General features: G+C 35.3%; 1 protein-coding gene across 5 annotated transcripts in view; it reads left to right on the top strand.

Moving 5' to 3' along the window:
- Nucleotides 1–26,823, top strand: part of ASH1L (ASH1 like histone lysine methyltransferase) — a 340,594-nt gene that overhangs the window by 254,506 nt on the left and 59,265 nt on the right. For all 5 annotated transcript variants that reach the window (XM_077156397.1, XM_077156393.1, XM_077156395.1 and 2 more), the window contains one exon: nt 7,700–7,794. In XM_077156397.1, coding sequence (XP_077012512.1) covers nt 7,700–7,794 — 95 coding nt within the window. The remainder of the gene's footprint in view (nt 1–7,699; nt 7,795–26,823) is intronic.

Here is a 26,823-nt window from a genome sequence, read left to right as displayed (position 1 = left end):
TCTAGGAAAGCAGTTTAATTTTGACATGCTGCTGAGTGCCAAGAGATTTAGGTGTGTGAAGGAGAGTCTCTTGCCTCTAGGAGTCAGTATTCTAATGACAGTGACAGAGCCTAGAAATGAGAAAATTGTGATGACAGAATGCTGAATAATTCTGAATGTTCTAGAAAGGACAGAGGATGTGAGTGATTAAAAACAGACATTGGATTTAGCATTAGGTATAAATAGTGCTTTCAGCAGAAAGGTGGGGACTCAGGTTAGGTTTTGGTTGGTGGAGGAATAAATGTTCATGAATGAGTAACAGGTACACATGTAAAAGAGTCTTAAAAAGTTTACCAATGAAGGAAAGGAGAGATGAAATTTTTAGTGTAGGGGGCCATTTATCATGTTGGGGATGATTGAGTCTTAGAATGTTTGTGCAGTAGGGAAGGAATCAGTGGAAAGGGGAAAAGGAACATGATATCCTCCCTTCCCATTTAGATCCTGCAAACGCTTCAGGAAACTTTAGAATAACAGAAATCTTTCCCTTCTCTCAACTGAATTTCCTTTATTTAACAAAATAATTACGTGGTACTTATTTTGTGCCAAGCTCTGCTGTAAGCACGTGATAAATATTAATTCATTTAATGTTTACCACTTTCATATGAGATAGGACCTATTATTCTCCTTGTTATAGAGGAAACTGAAGCACTAAAAGACTCATAACTGGTCCTAGGTCATAGCACTTGTAAGTGTAGCCTTGAGATCAAACCCAGAAAGTTTGACCCCAAAGTCCATGTTCTTAAGCAGTGTACCAACACTTGCACTCTTGTACAGGGTTTTGTTGCCATTAATGGAAGCCTCATGACCACTCTTGTATCATAATTACTGTACCAGTAAACTTTCCACCTACCACATATCAAGTCCTCAGTCAGAGGGTAAACTGCTCAAAGGAAGGCGGAGAACGTGACTGGACGTGGACTTTTCCTCTTGTTGACATCTTATATGTAATAGATGCCAAAAAATGTGTATTGATTTGAAGAAAAAAAGACTAGAGACAAAGGAAAGGCAAAAAAATGTATTTGCAAAACAAGTTTTGCACGAGAATCTAGGCTGTAAAAGAATTATTTATCATATGAAATTAAGATGTATTTCAATGGAATACACACATGGAAATACCATGTTTACATTTATCTGTTCTGTGGAAAAAATAGCAGTTATCTCACTTGATTATCTTATTCACAAAGGTAATCCTATATCCTCAAACATCAGCATTGTAAAAAATTAGAGATAAAATTCTTAGACTCAGTAACTTATCCAAAATGGCTATGGTACAAAGTATCCATTCTTATCTTTGCTGTTGTGGGGTTAAGCAGACTATTTTCACAAATTCATTTGTTACTAGATTAAAAGTCCAGGAAATTCTAACTCTGTCCCTTTTTATAGTCCAACAGGTGTCTCTTTGAAGTCATATCAGCTAATACAGGGAAATCTGAACCTATAAGTCTATTCTCAGTAGTATCCTTAGTCAAGAATATCTGATAACAATCCTTTACCGAGGCTTTTTTTTTTTATGCTTCTTCTAGAAGTTTTCAATTTCTGCTTGTAGCCCAGCCTTTTGACAATAGTACAGAAAAATCTGAAACCATTTGTAGATAAGAGTGAATACTTCCGGGCGGGCCACAGTGGCACAGCAGGCGGAGTTCTCGTCTGTAATGCTGGAGACCCAGGTTCTAATCCTAGTGCCTGCCCATGCAAAAAAAGTAGTCAAGAGTGAATGGTTCTGGTTAACTTATTTTAGTTACCAATAATGGATAGAAGTGGAGTCCTTTATATAATCATTTCATAAGAATTTAACCAGTAGTTATTCTGAGAGTAAAAATATATTAGGGTTGGGTGATTCAGTGGTAGAATGTGTGCCTTCTATATGGGAGACCCAGGTTCAATTCCTGGCCTGTGCACCCTGCCCTGCCGCCAAAAAATATATATATACATATACGGAAATGTAGAGGCATTGACGAATCTCTAGGCTCTTCTAATATATCCCATAAAATGTATGTTGTGATCACCAATTGGCAAGGCTATTCAAACCTGGAAATGAAATCTTTCTTGATAAACAAGGAACCATTTTTTGAGCTATTGTACCAAGCCAGTCTAAGAACATTAGTTTACATCTCTAACCTGAAAATTACAAAAGAACTGAAACATTTATATTAATAAGCTTTTGTTTGCATTTAATTAATCTAGGGGACTTGAACTTCTTTTTTTATTGAGATATATTGTATGTTCATATATAATCATCCCAAATGTATGATTAGTTGTTCACAGTATTATCATATAGCTGTGCATTCATCATCACAGTCGATTTTTGAACATTTTCATTACTCCATTAAAAATAAAAATAAAAGTAAACAAGACACTCAAAACATCCCATACCCCCATACCTCCCTATTACTTCTTTCTTTTCTTTTTTTTTTTTCTTGCTCATCTGTCTGTACACTGAATAAATGGAGTGCAGTCACAAGGTTTTCACAGTCAAGTGGTCAGACCTTAAAAGCTCTATAGTTAGTTGTTCATACGTCTTCAGGAATCAAGGCTATTGAATTACAGTTCAACAGCTTCAGGTATTTCCCTCTTCTAGCTTCTCCAATACACTTGAAAAGGGATATCTGTATACTGCATAATAACTTCCAGAATGGCTTTTCAACTCTATTTGAAATCTCTCAGCCACTAAAATTTTGTTTCTTTTCTCTTCCCCCTTTTTGTCCAGAAGGCTTTCTCACTCTTACTTTACCAGGGCCAGACTCATCCCTGGAAGTCATGTCCCACATTGCCAGGAAGATTTAAACCCCTGAGCATCATGTCCCACATGTTAGGAAGGGCAGTGAGTTCACCTGCAGAGTTGGCTTAGAGAGAGAGGCCACATCTGAGCCACAAAAGAGAGGAACCTTTTTTTAAAACAGTTTTTTATTGTGAAATATAATAATATATACAAAAAAGCAATACATTTCAAAGTATATTGTACCAAATATAACTACTTTTAGAACATACTTTGACCTTCTTTTTGGCATGCAAGTTCTCACATTGTAGGTTTCATAAACAGGGCAACTCTTTTAATGTTTTTTTATTGTGAAGTTTAATATAAACAGACACAAAAAAAGCAATAATTTTCAAAGTACATTTCAGTAGTTACAGCAGGTTTCAAAATTTGGTGTGGGTACCATTCCACAATTTCAGAATTTTCCTTTTAGCTGCTTCAAGACACTGGAAACTAATATATCAGTGCAGTGATTTAGCAGTCATACTCGTTTGTTAAATCCTACTGTTCTCTGTTATAACTCCTACTACTACTTTGTATTTTCTCCCAATGTACAGCGATCTTTGGGCTATGCTTTTTCAAACTTTTTCACGTTGAAAAGGAATGTCGACATTACAGGATAGGGGGATGATTTAGTTTGATGCTCTTGGAGAGTCTGGTCCCTGTGGGTTTTCAGAACTTATCTGGCCTAGGAACCCTGTGGAGGTAATGGATTTCTAGAAAGTCAACTTAGTGCATGAAACTTTTGTAGAGTCTCAAGAGCCCCTTTTGGTCTGGAAGGTATTGTTGATCTCACGGTCCCAGGGCCAGGCTCAGCCCTGAGAGTCATGTCCCATTAGGAGGCGGAGGTAATGCTTTTCCTTGCATAGTTGGGCTTAGAGAGAAAGAGAGAGGCCACATCTGAGCAACAAACTTTTAACTTTTTTTATTTTGAAATGCAATATATATATACAGAAAAGCAATAAATTTCAAAGTATAACAAGTCTAACTACTTCTTATGACATACTTTGAATTTATTTTTGATAAACAAGTTCTCATATTGTACCTTTCATAAACAGGACAGCTCTTACAATAATGATGAGTCCATTAAAATCTGGACTATGCCAAAAATCCCTTCTTTTATAAGGTTGGGGAGTAAGCTATTAATGATATTGGTCTGGAAAATTCCAAAACTAAGTTAAGTGTAGAGTATATCTTAATAATTTAATTCTTTTGAGTTTTGGAAAGGCAGTGTCAAAAAGTATTAGAGGTGACGAGATTTGAACATAAGTGATAAATGTGTAAAGCCAAAAAAATGGTTATAGGCAATACTTAACATAAACATAGCAACAGTTAACAATGATTACTAAGAACCCTAGCTATTTCAGTACTTTTTCCTTAAATATTTGTTTTGTGTTCTTTTTCCTTAGATGGTGGATCTGTTTGAGTTAGATATCTCTGTAGTGAATTCAAATGATAAGTTGATAAAAAACAATTAATCTCCCTGTTTCTCCCAAATGAGAAAGCCAGCCACAAATACTCAATGTAAGTTTACATATATAAACAGAACATTGTAAAAAGCAAATTGCCTTCTTTTATTAAGAAAAGTAAAGGCTTTTTTAATTTATATACCGACATATAGAACTAAGTCTTATTTTACAACTTTAGCCCCAGTTTGAAATAAGCACAACACAAAAATTTACTAACTGGCCTATTGTTATTTATGGCAGCTCCATGCCTGAAATATCTGCTCTGCACTCCAACACTCATGAAGAATTTTCTTCCAAGTCATTTGAGATAATAGTATCCCAAGAAGAAATGAGAACCAAAGAAGATATTAGGAATTATCAGAATCTTCAAGACTAATAAGTACAAAAAAAAATATTCTCTATCATCTGCCACTGTACAGAGATCATACAGTCTAGAGAATTTAGAAAAGAAAAGAGATTCTCAGTTGCCCGTGTCTCATAAGCAGCCATTGCATGAATCAGAATCAGACTTGGCTAGGAACTTGAAAAACAACAATTTCTTACATGATTATCGTGTCCATAAAGGCATCATATATCATAAACATCAGCATTGCGAAATCAAGGATAAAATTGGTTTTGTTAGGCATTCACTAATTTATGGGAAATATTCAAGATTTCATTTATTTTGGGTACTGGAATTACATAGGTGACCCTGATTTTTTGTGTGTGGTTTTATGTGTGTGTGTGTGTTCACTTTAGGGTGCAAAGTATTTTTTCCTTAAGTATGTTCTGTTAGTTGCTGCTTGCCTAATGGCCGCAGTTAAAGTGTCAGTTTTGCTTTCATTCCAGTTTTAGCTAAATAAAACCTTTTTATATTCTCTCTGTAATTAGTTTGGATAAAATCTTGAAGTAATGGGATGTAGGCCATGTTTTTTTCTATACAGACTGCTTGATTCTGGACGTAGTTGTTTACTGATCTAAGTGGCTTTAATAAATTAATAATGAAATACGACTTTAGTTGAGTTGAAAAAATTGTCTTTCTGTTTACAAACATTGTTTGGGTAAATTTTTTTAAGGTAAGAAAAATGACCTTTAGACATAAAGAGATTAGTATCTTTCTGATAAAAGAAAAATTTTTTAATAGCATGAAAATGAAGATCTCACAGCTTTATTGAACAATTTATGAGTCAGGCAGCATCCCATCCAGAAAGTAGAAGAGCGCTCTGAAAAGATGTAGAAAGGGCAAGATTAAATAGCCAACAAGGAAACTAGCAATATAAATTATTCAATTGGCTGTATCAAGTTATTATCCTTATTTGGCTAATGCCAAGCCAGAGGGCCGTGGTCATACAAACTAAAATGCAGCCTGCAGAATAATGATTAGTTAGCCTGAGGTTTCACGTTCTGAGAGAGTGATTATAAGAAACGATAATTAAGTTTCTGTGTGCTGACAAGGGGCTTGGCAGGTCTTGGGCCTACAGTGCTTTATTTAAGATTTCTTTCCCTTCTCTGTAACTGTTACCAAAACACTTAACACTGCTTTAAAAAACTTTACATGACCTAGTTGCTGACTTTATCAGGACTACTTTAGTCATATGGTCTCCTTCCATTCCTCTCATTTGTCAGTCTCATTTCATTTTGATTTTATACCAGCTATTTTTCTGCCTGGTCTTCCTCAATTTCCCACATTCTTTCATAACTGACATCTCAGTAACATTTACATCCTAACTTAATATCCCTTCCTCAGAGAAGCATTTCCTAACCACTCAGTGTAAAACAGTTACCCAGTTACTCTCTACTCAGCACATTTTAATTTTCTGTCTGTATTTCCTGTTTACTTATTTTCTTATAGTCTGTCTGCCCAATTAGGATGTAAACTACCTTATTCATTAATGTTCCTTAACGTTTAGAAAAGGACCTAGACTTAATGAGTACTTTGTAATTGTTTAAAAAGAATGATCCATTAGAAAGAACCAGGCCTGAAAGTTAAGAATTTCAGGTTCTATAAGTAACTTACTTCTTCAGGCCTCAGTTTTCTCATCTGCAAAATGTTTATTAGTATACTGTTTGTTACAAGATATAATGGAGAAGAGCTGTTTTTTTAAAAGAAAGATAACAGCCTTGTTTTATTAACTGGAACTTGTTAGTCATCTTAAAATTAGAATAGACTAAAGGAGGTTCTCCTTTAAGCCCCTTTTTCTCCCTTCTCTTTTTTTCTTCATTTCCTTTTTTTCTCTCTTTCTTCCCCTCCCTTTTATATATCTATCAAATCTTTGGAGGTTGATTTCATACCAAACATTAGGAAACAAACCAGTATGGTGAGTGGAAAAGGTAAACCTAAGGGGATGTTTTTAATAAAGAGACTATAGTTGATAGGACTTGAGCAAAAAAACTAGTGTGTAATCTTACTCTCTTTCTTACCAGCTACTAAATTTAAGGCAAGTCACTTAAACTCTATAGAGCATGTTTCTAAATCTATCACATATTGCTGATATTTTATCTTATCTGCTTTACAGGATTGATATGTAATAATATGTAGAAGTACTTTTTAAACTGTAAACCATTACCAAAATATAAACTAGTTGCCATGATCTGATCTGAAATGTGTGTTCCTTCTGCAAAATTGTTGGAGAAAACTTAAGAACCTCTAACGGACAATTCCAGAAATTTAGATTTTAAAAATGCATGACAATACTCAGTACTTCCCTACAAACACACACATACAAAAAAATTTAAACTCCTCCCAAAATATATATATATAAAAATTAAGCCTCTGCCCTGGTCCAGATAAGTCCTGAAACCTAGCCCAGCCTTTCCAGAACATCTGATAGTTCTCTCTACCCCATATTAGTGACAGACCTTTCCAATATGAGAAATTTAGAATTGCCATAGCCCAAACACCCCTAAAGAGAGGGATAGAAAGATCAAAGGTGATGATGGAGTTATACGGAGAAGATAGGATTTAACGAATGAATATGAATGCTGAATCATTAAATTGATATCTCTTTTCAGTATTTTAGAGCAACTAGAAGTAAAAACCTAAAATTGTGAAACTGTAACCCATGTCAAACTGAAATATGTTCTACAACTAATTGTGGTGCTGTGCTTTGAAATTTATAGCTTTTTTGTCAGTATGTTGTTTTTCACAATAAAAGAAGGAAGAAAGTCGATTGTGATCATAAAAAAAAATATTTAAGACCTCTAGCCTCCTATATTCTGGAGCAGCTAGAAGGAAAAATCTGAGAGGATCATATGGTAGCCCATGACAAACTCTGGGATCTGTCTTGTAACTGCTTATTGAAGTGTGTTGATATATGTTATAATATACAATAAAAAACAGTTAAAAAAAATTAAGCCTCTGTTAAATACTCATGAGGGGGAGATTTATTGTCTGTATTTCGCCACAGGAGAAAATTGCATTGCCTCTTACTGTTTACCATTCTTTTCCTAATCTCAGCCCAAAGAGCCGATTGATCCAATTAAAGAAAGAGAAGCTGGAGTATACTCCAGGAGAGCATGAATATGGATTATTTCCAGCCCCAATTCATGTTGGTGAGTACTCAGTGTACACAGTATAATACTGAGAAGGAATGGTCTTTCTTGGGCATGGGTGGAATATCTTTATTCTTATTACCTCTTCCTCTCTGACGAGGTCATGCTCTTTCTTTACCATTTAATTTACACTCTAAAGAATCCTGCATACTATTGCCATACAAGGAGTAAAAATGGCATAAATATTTTCATTGCAGTTTCAACTAAAAAAACAGGAATGTCGATAGCTTTTGAGTCCCTAAATCTGTCATCTGAGAAAACCCAATTATTTAGTTGTTCACTTTACACTGTTTTCCATGTTCAAAAGGAGTGAGATGAAATAATTGTTATTTATGGATATGTAATGTTCAAAAAAAGAGGTCCCACAGTTTTTCTTATCTGTATTCTTGGAAATTGAGTAAGATTTAGCTTTATCTTCATTTTGGGAGAAAATATCAAGGCTTTAACATTTGGGTAGTAGTTATATCCTAGGACCTTAACTGTTGAATTTATGAGATAAGTAAAAGGTACATAGACTCATTTTAGATTATTCCCATTCTCTTACACCCTTATCCAGTTCATCTCCAAGTTCTATCATTTCCATCTCTGAAATACATCTTTCTCCTTCCCTCCAAATTGTATTACTATTCATTCCCATCACTGAGATCTGTGACACAATTATATCTTACTTGTATCTCAGCTGTAGCTATCTAACCAGTCTGTCTTCTTCCATTCTTGCTCCTCTCCAATCCATTTTCCAAATATCAAAAAAAGAGAAATAATTTTCTAACTTAAACTTGATCATGCTTAAAACCTTTTAAGACTTACCATTAGAGTAAAATCCAAATACTTTACCCATGTTTCATAAGAGTCATCTGCCTATCCCATCTCTCCTTGTTTCCATTTGCTAAAGCTACCAGAATGCAATATATCAGAAATGGATTGGCTTTTTCTTTTTTGAAAAACTTTTTTATTGTAAAATGTAATATATATACAGAACAAAGGGAGAAAAAAAAGGAGTAATTTTCAAAGAACACTTCAACAAGTAGTTACAAAACAGATCCCAGAATTTGTCATGGGTTACCATTCCACCATAACAGATGTTTCCGTCTTGCTACTCCAAAAAACAGTGGGGACTAGAAGGAATATTAATTTATCTATTCAGGAGCCATACTCATTTGTTAAATCCCATTATCTCTGTATACCTCCTTCTTTAATCCTTCTCCCAATCTGTAGGGATCTTTGGCCAGTGCCCATTCTGATTTGTTCGTTTTGAGAAGGGTGTCAACACTGAAGGATAGAGAAGTGGAGTTAATTGATAATCTTGGAGAGGCTAATCCCTCTTGTGCTTTAGGATTTATCTGACCTAGAGACATATATGTTCCAGAAAGGCAAACATAGTGCATGAAACCTTTATAGAGTCTCAGTTCTAGCCCTAGGTATTTTCAAGAGTCAACAGGAGTGATGTTGTTTGGGGCTTAGTATACTGTTCTAGTTTGCTAGCTGCCACAATGTGATATACCAGAACTGGAATGCCTTTTTATAAGGGGGATTTAATAAGTTACAAGTTTACAGTTCTAAGACCATGAAAATGTCCCAATTAAAGCAAGTCTATAAAAATGTCCAAATTAAGTCACCAATAAGAGGTTACCTTCACTCAAGAAAGGCCAGTGAAGTTCAGGGTTTCTCTCTCAACTGGAAAGGCATGTGGTGAAAATGGCAATGTCTGCTAGCTTTCTCTCCAGGCTTGTTTTAAGAAGCTCCCCTAGGGATGTATTCATTCTTCATCTCCAAAGGTGTCTTGCATTATAGGCTCTCTGCTTCGTGGCTCTCGTCATTCTGTCATCATTCTCTGCTTTCTCAGAATCTCCAGCCTTTTCCAAAATGCTTCCTTTTTTAAAGGATTCCAGTAAAGTAATCAAGACCCACCTGAAATGGGTGGAGTCACACCCATTCTAATACCAGTGCTTTCTTTCTTTAAGCATCTGTGGGTCCTTTCTTAGCTTCTCCTGGACAAACTCTCTATTTCATTTCTTAGCTTAGCATATACCAAGCATTTCTGTCTGCCTCTCCAAACATCTGTGTCTTGGTTTCAATTCTGTGCTCTGCATGTGGGTTCTGAACTAATTCTCTGTGAGTGCTTTTAAGGACTCCAGTAAACAAATAAAGACACACTTTGAATGGGTGGAGTCATAGCTCCATGGAAATAATCTGACCAAAGGGTCCTACCCAAGCAATAAATCTGTCCCTACAAAGTTGGATTAGGTTTAAAAGAGCATGGCTTTCGGAGTACATAACAGTTTCAGACCAGCACTAGACCCCAAAAATATATGTTCTTTCCATATACAAAATATAGTCATTCCATCACAGTATCACAAAAGCCTTCAATGTTTACATTAAAGTAACAATGCAAATAGAATACCAACTCAAAAATAATACAAAATCTTATCAAAGTCCATGTATGGCCTGTCCTAAGGCAAAAGTCTCCTCTGGCTGTAGACCTATAAAGCTCAGAACAAGTTATCTGCTTCCAATATGCAAAGGAGGGACAGTCCTAAGATAAACATTCCCATTGCCATAGGAAGAAATTGGGAGAAAAACGGGGGTCACCAGACCCAAACAGTTCTGAAAAACAGCAAGGCAAACTCCATTAGATTTTAAGGTCTGAGAACCATTTATAGAATGGCCTTTTCCTCCTTGGGGCTTGAGAAAGTGGCAATCCTACCCTTTCCAAGGGTTTACTCAGTGGCCCTTCTTTCTCCGGACTGTGGGGTGAGGGTTTTAACATATCCAAGCATTGGGAAAACTACCTTGTTCTCAGTTTCAATAAATGATTGAATGTAGATGACAATATTTTTTAAATTGCTTTAAAGTGATTGATCGAATATATAACTTATAACCAAGGAAAAACTTGTGTAGTGGTTGCTGGTCCCATGCTTTGCAGAGTTCTCTTCAACTATGATTCTCTAGATGGTGGGCTGTTCTCTGCATTATGTGATTACCCTAGTTTTTTACCCCAGAGAGTCCCATACCAGCAGAATGTTTTGAATTAGCAAGCATAAACAAGTTCTGCAATAAAGATTAGCCTGCTTTAATTATTCTGTATTGGGTGTCTGGAGAATGGTTTAACTAAAGAATTGAATTACAAGGTTTAATACTCAGCTAGATAACTTTACTAGTGTTTCCTTAGTGAATTTAAGAGTAAGGTCTAGGGGCGGGCCGCGGTGGCTCAGCGGGCAAAGTGCTTGCCTGCTATGCCGGAGGACCTCGGTTCGATTCCCGGCCCCAGCCCATGTAACAAAAACGGAGAAACAGAATACAATAAAACAAGAAAATGTTTAAAAATGTTTCCCTTTCTTCCTTCCTTCCTTCCTTCTCTCTGTCTTTCCTTTAAAAAAAAAAAAAAAAAAAAAAAAAAAAAGAGTAAGGTCTATATTCTCTGTGTTTAGTGTCAAAGATCTTTTGAAAGAGCCTTTTGTTTTTACTTAGTGAGGTCATAGCAGTAAAAGCAGATTCCTAGCACACTTCACTATTTTCTAGAACCTGCTGAGGATATTAGGCTTTGAAAATAAAAGCTAGTTTAAAAGTACCATTTAAAAGAAAATATGGCCATTTGGTCTTATCACATTTGTCCTGGTTAGAAAATTGACTAATCCAGACCTTGTAATGGAGCCCTAATGAAGGGGGTGAATGAGGTCACTTAATTCCACAGAGGATAAGAAGAATAATGAATAAGCCAATATTTGTCACATCTCTGGCACTAATAATGGTTTAGAGGTCTTGAATGGAAATCCCTTTCAGAGGAATGCAAATCAAAACCACAATGAGATAGAATTATCTTGTATCCCATAAGGATTTTGTCTCTAGGGCCAAACTTTAATAACTCACTAAGAATACTTTGTTTTCAGTGGTCTGCATAGTGAGTAAATAATGGAAAAAACTATATTTTATGATTAGAGAGGGAGGCCAATCAATTGTTTGGGGCAGATTACTTCCAGTATCATATAATGAAAGAGCATGACTTTTAGAGTAAGCCTGACCTAGATTCATATTCATCTCTGCTATATTAGCTACATGAATAAACAGTTATATGAACAAAGTAATAGTGCACCTTACACTAATGAAGTCGGATTCAATAAATGGAAAGTAATATTTTTAAATGTTTAATGAATGAAAGAAAATTCCTTCATCTCATTAGAGAAATATATTTCAAATAAAATTTGACTTTTATAATAAAATGTTATCAAAATGTATATTAAATTAGGCAATAATCCTTCTCAGATATGATATGAAAGCATTATTGACAAAACACAGATAAATTGGAATTAATCAAAATTAAAACTTTTGTGCCTTAAAGGCTACCATTGGAAAGGTAAAAAGATAACCTACAGAATAACAGAATATTTGTGAGGAGTTAATATAGAGAGAGAACTACTATGCATAAAGAACTCTTGCAACTCAATAATAAAACAATAACCAAACCAATTTTTAAAATAGGCAGAGAAGGTGTACAAGTGACCAGTAAGCACATGAAAAGATGCTCAACATAACTGGTCAGCAGAAAAATGTAAATCAAAACCACAATGAGATACAACTTCACATCTGGCAGGATGGCTAGAATTAAAAATTGAGCAATAACAAGTGTTGGCAATGATGTGTAGAAATTGAAGTACTCATACATTGCTAGTGGGAATATAGAATGGTGCAGCCACTTTGGAAAAGAGTTTGGCAGTTTCTCAAAAATTTACACAAAGAGTTACCATGTGTCCCAGCAATCTACAGCTGGGTGTATACTCACAAGAATTGAAAATCTGCATCCACAAAAAACTTTACGCATGAAGCTTCATAGCAGCATATTCATAGTAGCCAAAAAAGTGGAATCAACTCACACGTCCATCAACTATTGAAAACAAAATGTGGAATATCCATACATTGGAATATTATTTGGCCATTAAAAGAATTAAGTACTGAGATGTGCTACAATATGGATGAACTTTGAAAACATTATGCTACAAATTAAAGGAAACAGTCACAAAAGGCCATTTGTTGTCCAATTACATGAAGTGTCCAGAATAGGCAAATAAATAGAAACAGGTAGAAGATGATTGGTTATCAAGGACTGAGGAGAGGGGAGAATGGATACTGGCTGCTAATAGGTACAAGCTTTCTTTTGTTAGTAATAAAATTGTCCTGAAATTAGGTGGGGCGTTGATTCTACAACTGAGTAATACTCTTTAATTAAAAGGGTAAATTTTACCATATATGAGTTATATTTCAGTAATTATATTAATTATATTTGTGTTGCAAGCATATATTAGAATTATAGTGATTACTCAATATAGGAGCACTCTTTTAACGCTTCATTCCTTAAGGTCACAATTAATTTTATATTTTAATTTATATTCTTGTGGAATACTAGGATAGATTATTCAGTAAAAGTATGTAACAGTGCATAACATCAGGACAAAATTCTGAGGAATAAGTGGAATAGAGGTCATGTTCAAGGATAAAAAGATTATTTAAATTTCCAAATGTAAAAATGTTAAGAAGAGAATATTCCTTTTTAATGGATACTGATATGTATTAAATCTTTATGGAATTCAGATACATTAAATATATTTTTAAATGATGTAACTAGGTACATCATTTGTAGCTATTTAAATTTACACTTAAAAATACATAAGGATAAAAAATAAAAATAAATACATAAGGAGATATACAGTTTTTGACGATTCTTCTGGGACATATGGTAGTGAAAATATTTGAAGACCACTGACATGGCCTTTCACATTTGGTATTTGAAAATAGTCCTTGATTCAAATTCCACCTCCACCAATTATTATCTTTGTGATGTTGGGCAAATTCACATCTCCCAAACCCTCAGATTTTTTATTTATAAGATAAAAATTAGTTTTAATATTAAATGAAATAATGCATGTATAATACTTAGAATAGTCCATAATACATAGTAAGCATTCAATAAATGTTCATTGTTGCTGAATTGAAGTTGTTTTTGTAATCAACAAGTGTGACCATAAGAATGGTAAATACTTATCACATAGGCCTCCTTTCTATTACCATGTCACATATTGTTATATATATCATGGTACCCTTTCCTTCTGACCCCAAAAAGGTCTTAAAATCCTTTTCAATACAGCTAAATCTTGACTTCTTTTCCCAGGATAGTGGGAAGAACATACACCTTGTCTGAAGTAAAAAAGAGAATCTGATACTGCTGTCCTTAGAAAGGCTTGCATGCAAGGTTATCCTTGGCTGGCGTCTGGGAATTTGATTTGTAAACAGTTCCCTACACTGACATAAAACTTTCACCAAATGATAGGAGTGACTCACTGTGCTTAAACTATCTATGCAAACAATAATGTTTTACAGTAAACATCTGCTTTGCTTCTGGGACTGTAGAGCTCTGGTATGTGCTAGGAAGAGGGTGCCTAGGGTGACGCTCCAAATGAAGCGAGGACTGGGAGGGTCTCAAATGCAAGTTTCCATGTCCTCTCCACGTGGAGTCAAAATGTGTCACCCTCATGACATAAAGATATATTTTCTCAGTCATAGACTCATTTGGGCTTTTCTGAGTGTTCCAAGGTTAGGTGGGGTCTCATTACTTAGACGTGAGTGATAAAATAGATCTTCACATGGTTGAACTCAATCTGTGGCTCCCCCTCCTCTTCCAGAGAATAGGGAGATGGACTGATATGACCTGGCTCAAAACCCCAAACCCATATACATAGTTGGTGTCTCTGGTGTAACCAGTCCCACAACCTAAGACTGCAGATGTAGACTTTAGCATGAATAACAAAAAACATTCCTCTCACAGGAAATTCCAAAGATGCTGAGATTACCTTCCCAAGAACTGGAGGCAAAGGCTAGCCAAGTTTTTCAGTATGCTATTTGTAGCTCTAAAGAGACAAATAGCATATTGAAATAGTCTCCAAAGAGTAGACATTTCACAAGTATTGTCACAGTGCATTGCTACAGGAATTTAAGTTACATCCTGTGCAGCTATACTGGGAGAAGACTCAGAAACTTGCTCCTGGTTTCCTCTGGACTTCATCCTGTGCACCTTTTCCCTTTGCTGATTTTACTTTATATACTTTCATTGTAATAAATCATAAAAGGGAGTATGACTATATACTGCATCTCCTGAGTCCTGCTCGCAAATCACTGAACCTGGGGTCATCTTGAGGAGGGCTGATGCCCTTTAGAATAAAACAAATCTGCTCCCTCCCCGTTCCACTCCCTTATAGCTGTGTGATCATTAACAAGTTACTTATCTGCTCTAGAACTCAACGTCTTCATCTGTATATTGAGAATAGTGTTTCTGATCTTCATTGTGATCTTATTATTGGAAATAGTCCTTGATTCAAATTTATTTTATACTTAGCACAAAGTGAATGTCCTTTCCGTTTGATTTTCTGTAACAAATACTCAAAGTCAGTGAAAAGAACAAAGCTTTCTCATTTCCAGAGAAGTGTTATAGATACACAGTTACTTCTTTGCAAATGTGAAGTCTAAAAAACTCAGAAAACTGTGAAGTTTTTTAATAACTGATATAGTAGCAAAATTACCCTGACCTGTTAGTGGTAAAACATGTACTATACTAATGTGAGGCCATTTACACTCTTTATTTCATGTACTATGAACAGTCAAGTGTTTTGATCTAGATATGTCAACATATTTGATTATCAGATACAGCTGTAGACCTCACTAGGTAAGTTAATTGATTTGTTATATATCCTATATTGTTTTCATAAAATCTGAATAAGGTATGAATTCAAACCACAGTGACTGAAGTTATATTTAAAAAGAAATTACATACCTGCAGTTTAGTCAAGTTCTCAGAATATACTATACCTAAGTAAAGATAAGAAGCCATCACTTGTAAGGTGCACCATTATTTTGCATACCATTAAGGAAGAATAAATTCTGCCATTTTTGTTCAAATTGTAAGAGACCATCAACAAAAGATATCCTGTTTTCAGAAATCTAAAAATGTGAAAAAAATGTGCATTTTGGTATTAGATAACAAGGGAATGAGAGTTGATAATAAATTCCTAAGAGTAAAATTTGATACAAGTATGAAACCTTCCAAATGAAGATGGCAGACTAATCCTAATGCAGAAAAATATCCCTCCTACTTCAAACACATATTGGGTAAAATACTTTTCAAGTATTTTAACTGTTATAGGTATAGGTAAGCTTGAAAACGGAGAAGATTCCCAAGTTCTCAAAAAATGAAGAACACAAAATCAAAACTATTAGAGAGCTGTGACCAATTGGCTTACTAAGTATTAGTAATAGATATAGGTCTCTGGGACTGGGGACAGGGATTTTTAAGATTGCATTGGGTAGAAAATAATACTTTAAGCCTGCATAAGTAGAGTGCTGAAACTGAGCTCCCTGCACAAAGCCACAATCCTAGAAGGGCCATTCTTAGACATGAGAAGCTTCAGCCACCAACTAAGAAAAGAATAAATCACACTTTCACTTCCTAATGTCCACTGATAGTGCCTGGGAGCACTAATAATGGCGATAGCAATGAACACACCTAGCACCCAAAACTTGTCTTCTAAATACTATTGTCCAATTAAAGGAACCAGAGTTCCCAAGATAAATGGCTAATTCCAGAGCTGGGACAGGGAAGATAAGAGATGATCCTGAAACATCTTTATAATCCGTAAAGCAAGTGCTCAAATAATTGGGACATTTCAAAAGGACACAGAAACTAACCTAAAAGAGTTTCCCACTGTCCAAATTGAGTGTTATTTCGAGCATCAAATTAAATAACGGTGTCAGTGGATTAAAAAACACTTTCATAAAAATAGTAAACCATGGGGCCACATATAAATCAGAAATTTAATAAGATTTAAGATATTTCAAAATACTCTACCACAAAAGAAAGAAAAAACTTAATTCCAGTGAAGAAAAGTATAGTTTTCCAGTGGAGAAGCCTATCAGTAAGTAGGCTTAACTAAGTAATCACAGTTATTGTCAATCACAGGACAAGTTGAAACTCTGAGCCACCTAATAAGACAGCATGGCATTATTTCTGTCAGTAAGCATAAACTACACCTAATCATGCAGTGATGTCACACAAGCCCAGAGTGAGGGACAGTCTACAGGCCAAACTAACGTGCCTCTAATCTTGAAAAAATTCAAAATCAACAAGGAAAGATTGTGAAACTGCTACAGATTAAAGCAGGCTAAAGACATGTAATAACTAAATGCAATGTACAGCTTTGAACTGGATACTTTTAATAGAGGACATTATTGAGACAAATGGCAAAACTTGAATAGGATCCAAGGATTAAATGGTAGCAGTGTATGGTAGCAGTATATCTGTTTAAATTTAATTAGTTGTTAATGGTTGACTTGTATTGAGGAGTAATAGGACAAAATGTCAGCAACATATTCTCATATGGTCCAGGAAACGTTTTTTACTTCCACCTTTTCTTTACAATTATGATTGTTTCAAAAAAAAGTATTAAATAATACAGTGGGGGTGGACAATGGTAGCTCAGTTGCAGAGTTCCTGCCTGCCATGCTGGAGACCTGGGTTCAATTCACAGTGCCTGCCCATGTAAAAAAAAAAAGAAAAGAAAAATACGTTGGCCCATATGCCAATTAAAATCCAAACAGTTTACTTTGCAAAAATAGAAAAACCAATAACCAAATTTGTTTGAAAGGGCAGGGTGTGCCAAATACCTAAACGTATTTTGAGAAAGGGAAATGGAGAGGTGTCACATTACCTAACTTTAAAGCATATTACAAAGCTACAGTAGTCAAAACAGCATGTTATTGACATAAAGATGGATATACTGACCAATGGAATCTAACTGAATATTCAGAAATAAACCCTCTCATCTACTACAATGAATCTTTGATAAGGCTGTCAAGCCAAAGCAACTAGGACGAAGCAACCTCTTCAAAATGGTGTTTGAATTCTACAAGACATAGCAATCATAAACATTTATGTGGCAAGCCAGAATGCTCCAAAATACTCGAGGCAAACACTGAAAAGAGAAATAGACACATCTACCATAATAGTTGGAGACTTCAATTCCCACACTCATCAATGAACAGAACATCTAGACAGAGGATAAGTAAAGAAACAGGGAATTTGAATAATACAATAAATGAGCTAGACTAAACAGACATGTATAGAACATTATACCCCACAACAGTAGGATATACATTTTTCTCAGGTGCTCATGGATCATTCTCAAGGATAGACCATATGCTGGGTCACAAAGCAAGTCTCAATAAATTTAAAGAGATTGAAATCATACAAAACGCTAACTTAGATCATAAAGGAATGAAGTTGGAAATCAATAATAGGCAGAGGGCCAAAAAATTCACAAATATATGGAGGCTTAACAACACACTCTTAAAAAACCAGTGGGTCAAGGAAGAAATTACAAGAGAAATCAGTAAATATCTCGAGGCAAATGAAAATGAAATACAACATATCAAAATTTACGGGATGTAGCAAAGGCATTGCTAAGAGGGAAATTCATTGCCCTAAATACCTATATCAAAAAAGAAGAAAGAGCAAAAATCGAGGAATTGACTATCCACTTGGAAGAGCTAGAGAAAGAACAGCAAACTAACCCCAAAGCAAGCAAAAGGAAAGAAATAATGAATATTAGAGCAGAAGTAAACAAAATTGAGAACATGAAAACAATTGAGAAAATCAACAAAACCAGAAGTTGGTTCTATGAGAAAACCAATAAGATTGATGAACCCTTAGTAAGACTGACAAAAAGAAAAAGAGAGAGGGTGCAAATAAATAAAATCAGAAACGGAAGAGTAGACATAACAGCTGACCTTCAGAAATAAAGAAAGTAATGAGAGGATGCTATGAACAACCTTATGCTAATAAGCTAGACAATATAGATGAAATGAACAACTTCCTAGAAAGGTGTGAACAGCCAACATTGACTCGAGAAGAAATAGACAACCTCAACAAACCAATCACAAATAAAGAAATTGAATCAGTCATTAAGAAGCTCCCCCAAAAGAAAAGTCCAAGACCAGATGGCTTCACATGTGAATTTTACCAAACATTCAAGAAAGAATCAGTACCAATCCTGCTCAAACTCTTCAAAAAAATTGAAGAGGAGGGAAAGCTACCTAACTCATTCTATGAAACCAACATCACCCTCATACCAAAGCCAGACAAAGATATTACAAGAAAATAAAACTACAGACCAATCTCGCTAATGAATACACATGCAGAAATCCTCAACAAAATTCTTGCAAATTCAATCCAGCAGCACATTAAAAGAATTATACACCTTGACCAAGTAGGATTCATCCCAGGTATGCAAGGATGGTTCAATGTAAGAAAATCAATTAATGTAATGCACCATATCAACAAATCAAAGCCAAAACTCACATGATCATCTCAGTTGATGCAGAAAAGGTATTTGACAAAATTCAACATCCTTTCCTGTTGAAAACACTTCATAGGATAGGAATAGAAGGGAACTACCTCAACATGATAAAAGAAATATATGAAAAACCCACAGCTAACATCATCCTCAATGATGTTAGCTCAAAAACTGAAAACTTTCCCCCTAAGATCAGGAATAAGACAAGGATGTCCACTACCACCACTGTTATTCAACATTGTGTTGGAAGTTCTAGCCAGAGCAATTAGACAACAAAAAGAAATACAAGGCATCAAAATTGGAAAGGAAGAAGTAAAACTCTCACTGTTTGCAGATGATATGATACTATATGTCGAAAAACCCAAAAAATCCGCAGCAAAACAACTGGAGCTAATAAATGAGTGCAAAAAGTAGCAGATTACAAAATCAACACTCAAAAATCTGTGGTGTTTCTATACACTAGTAGTGAACAATCTGAGGGGAAAATCAAGAAAAAATTCCATTTACAATTGAAACCAAAAAAATAAAATATTTAGGAATAAATTTAACTAAAGAGACAAAAGACCTAAACAAAGAAAACTACAAGAAATTGTTAAAAGAAATCGCAGAAAACCTAAATAAATGGAAGAGCATACCACGTTCATGGATTGGAAGACTAAATATAGTTGAGATGTCAATTCTACCTAAATTGACTTACAGATTCAATGCAATACCAATTAAAATCCCAAAACTTACTTTTCAGAAATAGAAAAACCAATAACCAACTTTATCTGGAAGGCAGAGTGCCCCGAATAGCTAAAAGTATCCTGAGAAAGAAAAATGAAGTTGGAGGTCTCACACTACCTGACTTTAATAGTGATCAAAACAGTGTGGTACTGGCATAAAGTTAGATATACTGACCAATGGAATTGAATAGAGTGTTCAGATATAGACCCTCTCATCTTTAGACAACTGATCTCTGATATGGCAGTCAGGCCAACTCACCTGGGACAGAACAGTCTCTTCAATAAATGGTGCCTAGAGAACTGGCTATCCACATACAAAAGAATGAAAGAGGATCTGTATCTCACACCCTATACAAAAATTAACCCAAAATGGACCAAATACCTAAACATTAGATCGAAGACCATAAAACTTTTAGAAGAAAATGTAGGGAAATATCTTATAAATCTTATAATAGGTGGGCAGTTCCCTAGGCCTTACACCCAAAGCACAAGCATAAAAAGAAAGAAATGGGAACTCCTCAAAATTAAACACTTATACAACAAAAGACAGACAACCCAATTACAATATGGGCAAAAAACTTAAACGAACACTTCTCAGAAGAGGAAATACAAATGGCCAAAAGGCACATGAAAAGATGCTCAACTTCCCTGGCTGTTAGAGAAATGCAAATAAAAACCACAATGAGATATCATCTCACACCCACCAGAATGTCCATTATCAATAACATAGAAAACGACAAGTGCTGGAGAGGATGTGGAGAAAGAGGCACAATTACCCATTATTGGTGGGAATGTCAAATGGTACAACAGCTGTGGAAGGCAGTTTGGCAGTTCCTCAGGAAGCTAAATACAGAATTGTCATATTACCCAGCAATACCATTGTTAGGTATATCAGAGGACATGAGGGCAAGGACCCAAACAGACATTTGCACATCAATGCTTATAGCAGCGTTATTTACAACTGCAAAGAGATGGAGACAGCCAAAATATCCGTCAACAAACAAGTGGCTTAACAAGCTACAGTATATACATATGATGGAATATTATGCAGCTGTAAGACAGAATAAAATTATGAAGTATGTAACAATATGGATGCACCTTAAGGACATTATGCTGAGTGAGATTAGCCAGAAACGAAAGGACACATACTGTATGGTCTCACTGATATTAACTGACATTAGTGAATGAACTTGGAGAATTTCACTGGTAACAGAGACCATCTGAAGATAGAAATAGGGTAAAATGATATTGGGTGACTGGAGCTGAAGGGATACAGATTGTGCAACAGGACTGATTATAAAAATTCAGAAATGGATAGCATAATACTACCTAACTGTAATACAATAATATTTAAACACTGAATGAAGCTCAATGTGAGAATGATAGAGGGAGGAGGGCTGGGGGCACAAATGAAATCAGAAAGAAAGATAGACGATGATAAATACTGAGATGGTATAATCTAGGAATGCCTAGACTGTGTAATGATAGTGACTAAAGGTACAAATTTAAAAATGTTTTTGCATGAGGAAGAACAAAGGAATGTCATTACTGCAGGGTGTTGAAAATAGATGGTAATTAATATTTTAAAATGTTTACTTATGTCTGAGACTAAAGCAAAAAATGTTTTATTTGGTACAAAATTTATATTTTAACTTGTACAGTTTCTAATATAACTTATGCGGACAGCTTAATTGAACACCATAAGTACATGGAACCTTAAGTAGGGCATAAGATTTTGTAGGAGAACTAATGAATGGCAACATTGCAAGGTGCTGATAATGGGATGGTATATAGGAAAAAAATACAGCCAATGCAAACTAGGAACTATAGTTAAAAGTAACATTGTAATATGCTTCCATTGAATGTAACAAAGGTAATATGCCAAAACTGAAATGTCAATCCTCGCAGATATGGGGGAGGAGTATGGGAGTTTGCGGAAGAAAGGAAATGTCCTCATATAGAAGAAAGGAAATGGTGGTGAAAGGATGGCTATGTGATTATACCGGGAACATTGGTTTTTCACTTAGGTTGGTGTTCTAGTTTACTAGCTGCCAGAATGCAATATACCAGAAACAGAATGGCTTTTAAAAAGGGGAATATAATAAGTTGCTAGTTTACATTCTAAGGCCACGAAAATGTCCCAGTTAAAGCAAGTCTATAGAAATGTCCAATCTAAGGCATCCAGGGAAAGATACCTTGGTTCAAGAAGGCCAATGAAGTTCAGGGTTTCTCTCTCAAGTGGAAAGCCACATGGCAAACACAGTCGGAGTTTCTCTTTCACCTGGAAAGGTACATGGTGAACACGATCAGGGTTTCTCTCTCATCCTGAAAGGCACGTGGTGAGTATAGCATGATCTGCTACTTTCCTCTCCTGGCTTCCTGTTTCATGAAGCTCCCTGGGAGGCATTTTCCTTCTTCATCTTCAAAGGTCACTGGCTGGTAGACTCTGCTTCTTGTGGCTATGTCATTCTGCTCTGCTCTCTCTGAATCTCTCTTTCTCCAAGATGTTTCCTCTTATATAGAATTCCACTAAGCTAATCAAGACCCACCTGAATGGGTGGAAACACGCCTCAACCTAATCCAGTTTAACAACCACTCCTGATTAAATCACATCTCCAGGGAGATGATCTGATTACAGTTTCAAACATACAATACTGAATAGAAATTAGAAGAAACAGCTGCCTTTACAAAATGGGATTAGGATTAAAACATGGTTTTTCTAGGGTACATTCCTCATTTCAAACCAGCACAGTTGGATTGTATGATGTGTGAATGAAACTGTTTACACAAGGGCAGAGAGATACAAGTGCTGGAGAAAATGTAGAGATCTACCTATTCACTATTGATAGGGAAGCAGAGAGTTACAGCCCCTCTGGAGGGAAGTGCAGTGGCTCCACAGGGTGGTAGGAGTGGTGTTGCTTTGTGATCCTGCAACCCTGTTCCTAGGTTTATACATGGAGGAACTGAGAGTGGGGACATGAATTTGAGGAAGCAGTTAAAAATAAGCAGAAACAAGATTGCAGAAAATAACTTGGTAGTTAAGAGGTTGGAATCTACTATATCTAGATTCTTTTGCAATGTTCAATAAAATGATCCACCTTAGATTTTAAATATGTGACTGAAATAACAGTATTATTTTATTGATATATTAAATAATCATTGAAAGAGCTTTGAAACTGGATATATATTATGTATTCTAAACTACAGAGGAAACAAACAAACGAGAAAGACAAAGGCAAACCAAGGAGAAAGCCAAAAGGGAGAGCCCCAAATTCTGTTTATAAACTCAGGCCAGATCTCTAACCACTGAACTGGGTGTGTACAGGAAGACTCAAAGCAGTCTGTCTAAGATTAATGGTTCTAAACAGGAATTTTAGCTGCTGCCTACTATATGGGAGATATTGTCAGGAATTTGCATTCAGGCAAGGTAACTGCTTGCTAATACAAAAAAAAAATCAGCTCTCTTTATATAAATATAGCATAATCCAAACTCTCCTCACTGTATCATTGGCAATGTACATAACTCAATCCAAAATTACAAGGCATATTTAGAAAAAGGAAAGTATGATCCCTACACAAGAGATAAGACTGTCAATGGAGACTGATCCCCAGTTGACTCAGATGTTGAAAAGCAGATAAGGATTGAAAACAGATGATCAAGGACAGAAAGGACATATGCTTGTAATTAGTTAGCACTTTAGAAACCTCAATAGAAATTATGAAAAATCACAAAATGAAAAATCTGGAAATGAAAATATGTATCTGAAAATTATTTTAATAAAAGTGCAACGTAACATGTATTTCACAACTAAAAAACGGTTAAAAAAAAAACCATAGGCAGTTGTAGTAATATTAGATAAGACAAATTCCTGAAATCAAAAATTTGAAAATATTTAGTAACATAGCTCACGACTATAGCAAAGTTGATATTTGTAACAACTTTACTTGCTATTATGAGAACACACACAGTTTTGATATTTAATCAAATGGTATTTAAGATGCTGTTTAATAATTAGAATTCACATAACTCTGATATCTGTATTTATAGGATTTTTTTCCTTCCTTGCTTTAATTTTAAATTGATTTTTGAAACATATTGTACAGGCTTTACGATGATTACTTAGATTTTTTTTAATTTGCCTAAGGTATGAATTTTAGGTGGTTGAGTTCCACATGTTAATTGTTATAATATTTGTATCTTCATATTTTTCTGAAATAAGGAGAATATTTAGTAGCATAGGTCATTACTGTGGCAGTGCAGATATTTGTAAGAACTTTCTACTTGATACTTTAAGAACATTCGGTTTTGACAGCTGGTCAAATGTTATCTAAGTTAGTGTTTAATACTTAGAATTTAAGAACTTTGCTATCTGAATATGTAGATTTATTTCCTTGTTGCCTCAATTGGTTTATGAAACTTACTGTGCAAACACAGGCTTTATAGTGATTATATGGATACTTTATTTAAATATGCCTATGGTTAATGTAACTAAGGTATCCATTTTTGGATATTATTTGTTTCCTTAAATTTTAAAAAAATTATATTAAAAAATTAAAAACAACAATAAAAGTAAGGTAGCAGCAGATTGAAGATGACAGATGTGTCAGTAAACTTGATGATATATATTACATGAATTATGCAGTCTGACAAACTGAGAGGAAAAGATACTTGAGGGGAAAAGGACAGAGCCTCTGTGAACTGTGGAACAATAACAAGAGGACTATGTAATCAGAGTCTCAGTAAGAGAGAAAAGAATCAGTCAGGCAGGGAAAAAATCTGGAATGCAATAATGGCAGATGTTTATTTTCAAAATTTGGCAAAAGACATAAATGTACCTATTCAAGAAACAAAGTGTATCCAAAGCAGGTTAAATATAAAGAGGACGATAACAAAGCATATCATAATAAAACTGCCAAAAATAAAAATGGAAGGAAATCTTAGAAAAAAAAAATAACAAATTATGTCTAGGAAAACAAAATTAATATAACAGTAACAATGGCAACTATAAGATAGAGCATTAAATTACTTGGGAAAGGTTGAAACTGAATCCTATATCCAGCACAAACATTTTCCAAGAATGAAGGCAAAATAAAGAACTTGAAGATAAGACAATTGAAATAATCCAATCTGAGGAGCAGAAATAAAAGTAATGAAGAAAAATAAATACAGCCTGAGGGACCTTTGGGATACAATGCAATATAACAGTATATGGGATATAGGAGTCCCAGAAGGAGAAGGAAAAAATATTTGAATAAATAATGGTTGAAAACTTATTATATGTGACGGAAGAGATAATGTACACACCCAAGACGCTGAACCAACTTCAAACAGTATAAATTCAGAGAGCCATCCCAAACACATTATAGTCACATTGTCAAAATCTAAACACAGAGAATTTCGAAGGCAGCAAGAGAAGCAGCTGTCTACGGAATCAACGTGGCAGCATAAGACAGCTACTGAAAAACTCTTCCCAGAGACTCAGTGAAAAAAAGACAAATCTCCCTCATTTAGAAACCAGAGGAAGGTAAAGACTAGAACAGGATCCCACAGACACCATATCAAAGAAGGAGAAAAATATCAGGTAACTGGACTGGCTGATCCTCTTCTCTCCCCCTCACTGAGCTTGGGAAGTGCCCATAGGCAGCCTAAACCTTTCTACCTGGCACTAGGACACAGACTATAAGAATTTCTTACAACAGTGAGACAGATCCCCACCTATATCCACACACAGATTCCCAAGTCCACAGGAACTCACAGCAGGACTCAAGCCATTGGGGAGGGCAGAATACTAAAGAGCACCAAAGAAGAACTCTTAAAATGGAAGATTAGGGAGGGAATGGCAAAAACTACTTCTTTCCCAAGGGCAACAAGTAGCCAGTAGTCTGAATTGACTGTTTGGGAACCCAGGGGATAGATAGGGAAAGACATTTCCAGGCCCAGATCAATGAGAAACACAGAGTCGGAAAATGTGGACAGTACCTGTAACCCCAGCCTTGACCCTTGGTGCCTATGCTCCAACCTTGAGGGAAGCAACGGCAGGAGACCTGATCCTAGCATGAGGGATGGCTGCAGACTGAGGCTGCCCCAGAAGTCCTCCACACCAAGTAAAGAAGGGAACATAATCCAACACTGAGCCAGAAATAAAAGCATCAAAGTTGGAAAGGAAAAAGTAAAACTGTCACTATTTGAAGGCAATATGAGCCTATATTTAGACAGTCGTGAATTAAAACAACACAACAAAGCTGCTTAGCTAATAAACGAGTTCAACAAAGTGGCAATGTACGGCATCAACACACACAAATCAGTGGTGTATCTATACACTAGTAATGAGTTATCTGAGGAGGTAATCAAGAAAAAAATTCCATTTACAATATCAACTAGAAGAATTAAATATCTAGGAATAAACTTGACCAAGTATGTGAAGACTTATACACAGAAAAGCTATAAAATATTGCTAAAATAAGTCAAAGAAAGTAAAATAAATGGAAAAACATTCCATTTTCATCACTTGGAAAACTAAATGTCATTAAAATGTCAATTCTGTTCAAACTGATCTACAGATTCAATGCAATTCCAATCAAAATTCCAACAGTCTACTTTGTAGAAATGGAAAAGCTTATTATCAAATTTGTTTGAAGGGGTGAAGTGTCTCAAATAGTCAAAAACATCTTGAAAAAGAATGAATTGGGAGGACTCACATTTCCCGACTTTAAAATCATATTATAAAGCCACAGTGGTTAAAACAGCATGGTACTATGCATAAAGATAGACATAGATCAGTCCAGTCTAACTGAGTGTTCAGATCTATGGTCAATTTATTTTTTTCCTTCCCTTCTTAAAAATGTAAGCTTTATTGAGATGCACATGCCATAAAAATTCATCTGCTTAAGTGTCCAGTTCAGTGGCTTGTAGA

This window comes from Tamandua tetradactyla, chromosome 4 (genome assembly GCF_023851605.1).
Source record: "Tamandua tetradactyla isolate mTamTet1 chromosome 4, mTamTet1.pri, whole genome shotgun sequence".
In the NCBI taxonomy this organism is placed as follows: domain Eukaryota; kingdom Metazoa; phylum Chordata; class Mammalia; order Pilosa; family Myrmecophagidae; genus Tamandua; species Tamandua tetradactyla.
The sequence above is the reverse complement of the archived record's forward strand: the minus strand, read 5'-3'. Positions and strand labels throughout refer to the sequence as shown.